Source organism: Perca flavescens, chromosome 3, assembly GCF_004354835.1.
Source record: "Perca flavescens isolate YP-PL-M2 chromosome 3, PFLA_1.0, whole genome shotgun sequence".
Taxonomy (NCBI): domain Eukaryota; kingdom Metazoa; phylum Chordata; class Actinopteri; order Perciformes; family Percidae; genus Perca; species Perca flavescens.
In genome coordinates this window covers 41,031,091-41,041,898 of record NC_041333.1, presented here as the reverse complement: position 1 = coordinate 41,041,898, position 10,808 = coordinate 41,031,091, and the positions used below count along the sequence as shown (strand labels likewise).

At 38.5% G+C, this 10,808-nt stretch overlaps 1 protein-coding gene across 1 annotated transcript; it reads right to left on the bottom strand.

Moving 5' to 3' along the window:
• Positions 1-4,303: 4,303 nt before the first annotated feature.
• LOC114553003 (olfactory receptor 10J5-like) lies at positions 4,304-8,618 on the bottom strand. The gene is made up of 3 exons (XM_028574095.1): positions 8,298-8,618; positions 7,871-8,123; positions 4,304-4,332 (listed from the first exon to the last, which is right to left on the bottom strand). The coding sequence occupies exons 1-3, from the start codon at positions 8,616-8,618 to the stop codon at positions 4,304-4,306; spliced, it is 603 nt and encodes a 200-aa protein (XP_028429896.1).
• Between the last annotated feature and the right edge of the window lie 2,190 nt (positions 8,619-10,808).

Sequence of the window (10,808 nt, the reverse complement as noted above, 5' to 3'; positions counted from 1 at the left end):
TCAGAAAATTATTTTAATTTGTTGGTGGTTAAAAACAATTTTATTTAAAAGCGATCCAAAGAAATATTAAAATATTTAAAGCAGTGGAATCACTTCAAATTCAAGTTTATAAGTCATATATTCATCATATCATTACATGTTCAGTGCAAGTAAGATGTAATATGACGTAGTATGAAGAGAGAAAACAGTAGAGAGTAGTATGTAGAGAGACAACAGTTGAGTAGTATGTAGAGAGACAGCAGTAGAGAGTAGTATGTAGAGACAACAGTAGAGAGTAGTAAGTAGAGAGACAGCAGTAGAGAGTAGTATGTAGAGACAACAGTAGAGAGTAGTAAGTAGAGAGACAGCAGTAGAGAGTAGTATGTAGAGAGACAGCAGTAGAGAGTAGTATGTAGAGAGAAAACAGAGTAGTATGTAGAGAGACAACAGTAGAGAGTAGTATGTAGAGAGACAGCAGTAGAGAGTAGTATGTAGAGAGACAGCAGTAGAGAGTAGTATGTAGAAAGAAAACAGTAGAGAGTAGTAAGTAGAGAGACAGCAGTAGAGAGTAGTATGTAGAGAGACAGCAGTAGAGAGTAGGATGTAGAGAGACAACAGTAGAGAGTAGTATGTAGAGAGACAAAGGTAGAGAGTAGTATGTAGAGAGACAGCAGTAGAGAGTAGGATGTAGAGAGACAACAGTAGAGAGTAGTATGTAGAGAGACAAAGGTAGAGAGTAGTATGTAGAGAGACAACAGTAGAGAGTAGTATGTAGAGAGACAACAGTAGAGAGTAGTATGTAGAGAGACATCAGTAGAAAGAGTAGTATGTAGAGAGACATCAATAGAGAGTAGTATGTAGAGAGACATCAATAGAGAGAAGTATGTAGAGAGACAACAGTAGAGAGCAGTATGTAGAGAGACAACAGTAGAGAGTAGTATGTAGAGAGACATCGGTAGAGAGAAGTATGTAGAGAGACAACAGTAGAGAGTAGTATGTAGAGAGACAGCAGTAGAGAGTAGTATGTCGAGAGACAACAGTAGAAAGAGTAGTATGTAGAGAGACAAAGGTAGAGAGTAGTATGTAGAGAGACAGCAGTAGAGAGTAGTATGTAGAGAGACATCAATAGAGAGAAGTATGTAGAGAGACAACAGTAGAGAGTAGTATGTAGAGAGACATCAATAGAGAGAAGTATGTAGAGAGACAACAGTAGAGAGTAGTATGTAGAGAGACAGCAGTAGAGAGTAGTATGTCGAGAGACAACAGTAGAAAGAGTAGTATGTAGAGAGACAAAGGTAGAGAGTAGTATGTAGAGAGACAGCAGTAGAGAGTAGTATGTAGAGAGACAACAGTAGAGAGCAGTATGTAGAGAGACAGCAGTAGAGAGTAGTATGTAGAGACAACAGTAGAGAGTAGTAAGTAGAGAGACATCAGTAGAGAGTAGTATGTAGAGAGACAGCAGTAGAGAGTAGTATGTAGAGAGACAACAGTAGAGAGACAACAGTAGAGAGTAGTATGTAGAGAGACAACAGTAGAGAGTAGTATGTAGAGAGACAACAGTAGAGAGTAGTATGTAGAGAGACAACAGTAGACAGTAGTATGTAGAGAGACAGCAGTAGAGAGTAGTATGTAGAGAGACAACAGTAGAGAGTAGTATGTAGAGAGACAACAGTAGAGAGTAGTATGTAGAGAGACAGCAGTAGAGAGTAGTATGTAGAGAGACAACAGTAGAGAGTAGTATGAAGAGCGACAACAATAGAGTACTATGTAGAGAAACAACACAGTAGAGAGTAGTATGAAGAGAGACAACAATAGAGAGTACTATGTAGAGAGACAACAGTAGAGAGTAGTATAAAGAGCGACAACAATAGAGTACTATGTAGAGAAACAACACAGTAGAGAGTAGTATGAAGAGATACAACAATAGAGAGTACTATGTAGAGAGACAACAGTAGAGAGTAGTATGTAGAGAGACAACAATAGAGAGTGCTATGTAGAGAGACAAAGGTAGAGAGTAGTATGTAGAGAGACAGCAGTAGAGAGTAGTATGAAGAGAGACAACAATAGAGAGTACTATGTAGAGAAACAACAGTAGAGAGTAGTATGAAGAGAGACAATAGAGAGTACTATGTAGAGAGACAACAGTAGAGAGTAGTATGTAGAGAGACAACAATAGATAGTGCTATGTAGAGAGACAAAGGTAGAGAGTAGTATGTAGAGAGACAGCAGTAGAGAGTAGTATGTAGAGAGACAGCAGTAGAGAGTAGTATGAAGAGAGACAACAATAGAGAGTACTATGTAGAGAAACAACAGTACAGAGTAGTATGTAGAGAGACAACAATAGAGAGTGCTAATAATCAACCAAAGCCGCACTTTTGCCGCATAAATTGCCTTTTTCCGTGCAAAATATGCAGGGCTTGCATGATTTCATAATCCCCTCATTTTTGTTGCAAAAAAGTCACATATATCTTAGCAGAAAGTTGAAAAATGTTGCGTTTACTTCACACAAGAGCAGCGATTTTCCCCTGTTGCCATGGGAACGTTATGAAGTGACGTAATTACGCAACGTGAACATCATCGAAAAGCAGGGTGTTGGAGGTTGAATTTGATGTGTGCTTTGAGTCTCTTAAGCTGGTATCCAATAAGAAAGCTATCTTAATATCTGATGTCTACTCAGATCTCTTTGTTTGTTTCTGCTGTCTATATTATTAACGATTTTTTAATCCGTCTCTTTTGTATCTTTTATTTCCCTCTGTTTAGACTATTACTTTTTTTGTTACTTTCTTATTATATTATTTGTATATATTATCTTATTTGTTTACGTATTGCAATAACTAAATATCTGTAAACTATTTTTTGAAATAAAGTTTTAAAAAAAGCAGTGTGTTGAGGTAACCACTTTTTTTTCTCTTTTCATCAAACCGCAATTTCATCGCATAAAATTGCATAACTATTCCGCATATTCCATCACATTTTTTAAGAAAATGTCCCACATAATCAAGGATTTTTGCCCGCAACAATCATAAAAAAACTCTGCGTTTTTCTGGAAGGACTGAAGAATGATGAAACTGAAATGCTTCAAGTGCTACATTCAGAAACAGTAAGGCCGGCTGCACACTGGCTGCGTGGCGTATCCGTTTTAATTTCAGCTCCCATGTTTTCTGTCAATACTGCCAATGTCTTTGCTGTTATCAGATCAGTATATTTTTATGTTTATGGGAAACATACATGTGTACAGACAAGGCTAGCAGCAGCAGCGCCGCGTCAGACACGTGGCACGCAGACAACGTAATCTTGAGCTATAGAGCTAGCTTAACAACAACAAAATATAATTTGTAATTTTTGCAAAACATAAGACCATTGTGATTGGTTTAAAGAAATGCAAAAAACCCAGACTTTTTTTTTCTCCTATCCTAGAATGCATCTGTGTTGTAGCTATAATGTAAGACTTGTTTATTGTCAACTACATATGGATGTATTCATATTGGGTTGTTGAAGCATTGGTGCTTGTGTAAATGGTATTTAGTGTTGTATTTTCATCTTTTATCACATATTTTGACATTCTTGGAAGCACCTGCTCATGTTGGTTTTATGTCATTAACTTTTCTCTGTTGATGTACAAGAGATATTTTTAGTAACTACCTGTTTGTATTTTTGTGTTATTTTTCGCAAATTTACAAATTATATTTTGTTGTTGTTAAACTAGCTCAGACGTCTACATGCTTTGTAAGTAGGAAAACCTGCAAAATTGGCAACGTATCAAATACTTGTTCTCCCCACTGTATATATCTATAAATTGCAGGAACGTCTGTCTGTCTGTGTGGGTGTTATGTGCATATCTTTCGACCTGTTAGTCCGATGGATTCCAAACTTGACACGTGTCTTGCTACACGCACGAATAAGTGCAGTGCAAAAGACGTTGTTTGGATTAGAAATGCAAAAGATATCGTTAAATACATATCTGAATCTGCAGCGTTCTCTGTCAAGTAAATCTGTAAGTTAGTAGTACTGCCTCAGGCTTGGACCCCTCATACAACACAAGACAAGAATGTCTGTCTCTCTCTCTCTCTCTCTCTCTCTCTCTCTCTCTCTCTCTCTCTCTCTCTCTCTGTCTCTCTCTATCTGGCACACATAAACACACAAACAGTCCGGTTCTGGTGGTGATTAACGCAGATTTGTGCTGTTTAGCGCTCATAGCGGGCCAGGTGGGCAGCGCACTGCCATGAGTTGATGACTCTAATGTCTGATTACACCACATTTTCATTGTGACATTTTGTGATTACATTCTGAATCTGCAACATTCTCTCTCAGGTAAATCAGTAAGTTAGTAGTAGGCATGGGTGTAAATCTGATCTAACAGTAGGGGGAGACAAGACACATAAAATTTCTGAAGAGCAATTTTTGAAGGGGACACAAATAATACAGCCAGAATTATACTGGTAAAGGACATGTGAACACAGAGGAAAGCCTTAATACTATCACTAGTGTAGCATTCTTTTCACTGTTTCTCTTGATTCAATGAAAAAGCTGACTAAATTGACCAAAATATTCTTCTTTAAAACCATGTATTTATTTTTAAGTGGTTTACAATCAAGCCACAAAAATACCGTAAAACATAATGACTTCTTTTGAAAAAGTGTCCCCATATAAAAGAAATACAATACTTTTGTACACTTGGTAAATTAGCTGATCATAATGTAAATTAGTGAGCCACTGGTAAAGCTCATCTGCTAACCCTGACAGCACACACCTCCAAAAATATGAACTAAGCTCAACACACGTACCAGAGACTCTCCACCTGACTGTCCCTGGTCTCCCTGAGACTCTCCACCTGACTGTCCCTGGTCTCCCTGAGACTCTCCACCTGACTGTCCCTGGTCTCCCTGAGACTCTCCACCTGACTGTCCCTGTCCCTGGTCTCCACCTGACTGTCCCTGGTCTCCCTGAGACTCTCCACCTGACTGTCCCTGGTCTCCCTGAGACTCTGCACCTGACTGTCCCTGGTCTCCCTGAGACTCTCCACCTGACTGTCCCTGGTCTCCCTGTTCCTCAGTTGTTTCTGTCTCCTTGTGACATAGTGACGTTAGTATTTCCATAAGCACCCATTCTTATAAAGATGTTACCAAATTGTCTTGATATGAGGACTTATTGTACTTACTTGGTGTTTTGATCTAGGCCTACTGAAAAAGGATCTTATATCTGTTTTTCTTTCCTCTGTCATTTTATCTGGGCAACAACACAAATCTTTAACGTCAATGTCTAAATATGAGTTATACTTTCATAGGTTCACCACGCAGTCATATTATAATTATAAAATCTTGCGTCCTCCACATAAATATTAGGTTTTGTCTGGGACAGAGGATATATATTTAACTGATCAGCAACTTATCTTCATATTGAGCAAAACGCAACTGTAGATCTTCAATATTAACCCTAATATCAGTTCACACACATAATGTTAGGCTTATCGCCGTGTTAATGTTAGTTGTAGTGGGTGAATTTCAATCCAACAAGCTATTAAACAAGCTAGGTAACGTTACATTATATTACAATAACATAGCAAACTTTTTTGTAATGACTAATTCATTAATTACTCAGCATCATATTTATTTGAGAAAAGAAAAAACTTCATCTGATGTTTAATGTAAATAAAATAGCCTTGAACCGCTTACTTAGTACATTCTTGTCAATACCTGATGTGACTGTGAGTCATATGCAGATCCTCCAGTACTGTACTTCCCTACAACAGCATTGTTTTAATGATATTTCTAGGGGAGGACAACCCTTAGATGGGGGGTCCTGACCCCCCCTATCCCCCTGGGATTTACGCCCTTGGTAGTATAGGAGAGTTGCATTTGAAGTGGTTTGGGGTCCTCTGTAAGTAATTTTGGGGTCGTCTACGACATGGTTTTGATGAATTCTACAAGCAGCAATACCACAGGCTAAGCAATCGCCAGTTCCAAACAGGCACATTTTCAGTGGGCACTGCACTAGTATGATTAAAACTAGGACTGTGAAAATGAATGCTATAATAGCACAAATTCCTCTCAGCGCCACTAATTTCCTTTCATGCGCTATTAATGCACGCATGTTCTGTAATCAGATTGAATTGCCATTTTGCCCTGTCCTTAAAACTGCCCTATCTTGTTTTTACTTTTACAATGATGTGTATTGATTTGTATGTGCTTTTGTTTCCTCTTTCAAGGCACTTTTTAAACAATGTTTTTAATACATGGACATCATGCAATTCATCACGATTATATATTTTATTTTGATTGACATCCCAAACTAAAACATAACAATGTAAGCATACAACAAAAGGAGATCCCCTTTCACTGACTAGATCAAATTTGTGTGGACGTCTGCATGATGAATGTCCTACCTTTTTAAATACAATAAGTTAACTAAAGAAATGACTACTATCGACACTATTGAGCCAAGGGCAAACATTTATTGTTTTTTTTTACATTTGTTTCTTTCACTTCCCAACATAACTTGAAAGCATACTTTTACAAACAATGCGTATTTTGGACATGTTGAGGCCCACTGTACAAAATAAACATGCTCAATATATGTTCAAGACTATAAGGTTATATGTGTACCTCAATAGTATTCATCTGAACTGCCCATGCACAGTTATTGAATCTAAAATATATTTAACAAATGCAGTTACTTACTCTAAAATGTCTTTAACAAATGCAGTTACTCTAAAATGTCTTCAACAAATGCAGTTACTGACTCTATAATGTCTTTAACAAATGCAGTCACTGCCTCTAAAATGTCTTTAATGAAGGGACCATATTCTTTTGTATTTCAAGTTTGCACTTAATTTCTTGCATCTAGCTGCTATTTCACTTAATAAAACCATCTAGACCATGTCTCTCAGATGAAGTGAAAACGATATAAATAGCCCGGTCTCATGGCAGTGTGATATGGTCACGTTATTGAATCTATTGAGTCGTGGACAGGACATGTAAATGTAGTTTTTTTCTGTGTGGCGATGACAAATTTTAAAGCAATGCATTTCAATGGAAAGCATATTTCGTGATCACAGAACGATGACGGTAGCGAGTAGTATTGATAAGGCGAAAGTCCACGCAGGGAGGTTGGTCGGGGTGGTGGATGGGTCAAACAACACAGGTCTTTCACCCCGGAGACCGGGGATCGCATCCTGTGTGTTGCAGTTCCTTTCCTCGTTATTCTCTTCCTAACCACAACCATCCTGCTGTTGTCGGTGTGTCCCGTGTATGACGGTTCCTTTCCCTGTTCTTCTTTTCCTAACTACAACCATCCCATTGTTGTGGCGTTTCATTTCCACGTTGTTGTGTACCCCTGCGCCCGGGGATCGCATCCCACATGTGGCGGTCCGTCCCGTTGTTGTGGCCGGCGTGTGGCACCTCATTTCCCCGTTGTTGCGTCCCCCAGAGCACGTTCGAAAATCGTGACCTGTACACGTTCAAAATTTGTGGTGTGTACACGAAATAAACGTCAAAATTGTAACAAATTAATAAATCAAAATAACGTGACTATTTCACGACCTAGCGTGAGGCCGGGTTAATATAAACATAAAAAAGCACTTCAAGGACAACTTCAAATTAACTTATAATGTCATACCTCATGTACCTCTTCAGTTGGGCTGGGTATTGTTAAAAAATGTTCGATCCCGACACCGTGCCAGTTCCTGAACGATAAAAGAAATTGCAGCAACCTCCCAACACAGAACTTGAAAGAAAACTTTGACACATTACCCGTATTTTGGACATATTGAGACCGTAAATTACAGGGTTAAAGATCGGTTGGCACGTCAGAAAATACAATGACAACAATATTCGTAACACGTTGGGTACACTGCTCATATCAAACCTGCTCTGTAATATTTCAAAGAAAGAACCAAAGAAAAAGTTGAGTAGAGAAGCGAGGTGAGGTGTGCAGGTACTGACAGCTTTCTGTCTGGTCTGTTTAGAACCAGAAAAACACACTTTAAGGATCTTAATGTAAGTGTAAAAGATTACAGATACAGGAACACAGAATATTAGAGAAGCAGCAACAAGTTCATAGACATTATTAACTCTTGTGTCATAGCAAGCCAATTTTATGATGGAATAGTTGTCACAGTAAACTATATTAATGATGTTTCCACACAGCTGTAAGGAGGCACTCAATAATGTTGTGACAAAAACAGCAAAAAAAGGAAGAGACCATGTTACAGCAATAAGCAAAACTACCTTATTAGATGTCATATGTACGTGATATTGCAGAGGATAACAGATAGCAAGATATCTGTCATAAGAAATGACCGCTAAGTTAGTAAACTCTACACCGCCATAAGTATACACACAGAACATCTGCAGGAAACAGAAGGGAGCAGAAACAGTGTGAATGTCAGAGAGGATCTGAACCAGAAGGAATGGAAACAACCCTGTACTACCAAACAGTTCATTTACAAACAGGCTGCACAGAAAAAGGTACATAGGTTCATGTAAGCTTCTGTCAATACAGATAACCACAATCAGTAAAAGATTGGCACAAACTATGAAAACATACAAAGACAAAATGAGCAGGAAATATAAATATTTAAATGACTCAGTGTCAAAGTAAGCAGCAAGTATGAAATATGAAACATATGAAGAGTTTATCATGATTATCCTTTTCGGTTCAAAGTAAAAATAAAATATCACAATATGAGTATTATGTCACATGTTGTCTGTTACAAGTGTGCAACAGTTTTAAATATTAACATGTATCACAGAGTGCAGCTAAAGTATCAACACAAACAGTATTCTTACAGTCAACAAATGAGTGAGGAATCATGTGTGACAAACATCTTACAATTTACCGCTCTTATGTAAAGTCAACACAATGGTTAGGAGAGAAACTACAAACAGTTTGTGACATTGTGTGAATGATACTGAGTCCGTCCGTATTGAACTGTAACTCTGCTTCTTTTAAACTTTTAGAGTCAGTGGACGCCCACAGCAGCAGACTGACGTCATTGCACAGAAACCAAATACTGAATTTCTAACTGATGCTCAGAAAATCATTTTAATTTGTTGGTGGTTAAAAACAATTTAATTTAAAAAACGATCTAAAGAAATATTAAAATAGGGGTGGAATCACTTCAAATTTATAAAAGTCATGTATTCAACATATCATTACGTGTTCAGAGAACGTAAGATGTAAGATGACGTAGTATGAAGAGAGAAAACAGTAGAGAGTAGTATCTAGCGAGAAAACAGTAACGAGTAGTATGAAAAAGCGAAGATTCGCATAGGGACATTGAACTGTCCTGTTGGAAGCGATGCTTTCATATCTCTAGTGGTATTCCGAGGAATTTCAGGCGTGTGTCTGGACCAATAGTTTCTTTGCTCAGGGTGACGCAGAGTTTGAACAAAGCTGAACCTGAGCTGTTGTGTGGGGTATCTATGAGGAGGGAATCTAGTATAATAAATGAAGAATGGAAGGAATTCTGACTCTGTTTAACTGGATCCTGCAAAACTCCTCGGAAACTGAATTGAATAAGCTTGGGTTACTTCTGCACCGGAAAGTCAAGCATGCCACAAAGTATTATTTCCTCTCCCACCTGATGCTGAAGAGATGCCGCTGAGTGGAAGATGAATGGGAACTATTTTGAAAGTGTCGGTAATGTCTGTTTTGGAAAGCCAGGCGCTTTGACCTGCTAGCCTGATTAATTTAGTGACGTTGTCGGCGGTGGCATAATGCAAAGAGATGGGCTCTGTTGGAATGAGACCGTTACCGCTAGAAGAGGGGCCTGGAGCGAGGAGCAGACAGATTGTGGTGGCAAATTTTATTTTAACCATTTAGTTTAATGATTGTCTTATAACGCCACAAGATTTAGCTTCTTCTTCTTCCGTGAACTTTCAGTCTAGTAGAGTGATTTAGTTTTACTAGCCTGAACCTTCTCACATTGTTGTCTTTTGCTTAGATAGAAGTGGCAAAGGCCGATGACTGTTTACGACAGTGAGAACTACGTAGGTTTCTGTCTCCTGAGATAAAACTGTTGTTTAGCCTAATGAAAAGAACAGAGAGCAGAGGGGAAGGTGATCAACTATGGCCATGCTAGAAGATAGGTTTAGAGGGGTGGCTTAACGGAGTTTCTTCACTATATGATGTTTTGATGTTTAGACTTTAGGTTAGAAAGACATTTTCAGTTGTGCTGCGTGTACCTTTGAAACTGTGTTTTCTCCATTTGCAAATGTAAATAAATACTCAAAGACCAAACTTTGGTTTAATTCTCAAAACGGTCGTTATTCGTTTTGATTTCATCATGAATATCACTAACTCTGCTGCTTCAAGGAAAACTTCCACCACAAGATCAAAAAAATTTCTTTTCTTCCCTGAAAATTTCCATGGGGCTACACCTAGAGGGCTTCTGCGAAAGACAAAAAATGGAGGGGACTGAAATGGGCTGATAACATTCCCATTAGTCATCTCTTTTGCTGGCAGCTGGGAGACCATTACTGACTCTTTAAATGTCGACAAAAGATTTGTAGGTACGTAAGTAACTGTGCGTTGTGTACACCAACCCAAAAACCTTGGGAAAGACCAGTAAGAAGATGATTTAAAGAATTAGGATGTGAAGATAATTCTCCTCCTAGACAATTAACGTTTTTTGGAGTGGATGTATAATTGTTCAAAATGTCTTTGAACCTAGTTGATTCCTCCGCCGTGAAGGGACCTGGGGTGCAATACGCCAGGGGCAGACTGGCCGAGGGTGAGCATTGTGGCAACTGCTGTAGATGTGAAGAAAGTGACAGTTGAGGAATGTATGTACGTTCACGTTGAAATTATTGCAGCGGCTCTACTCCGAG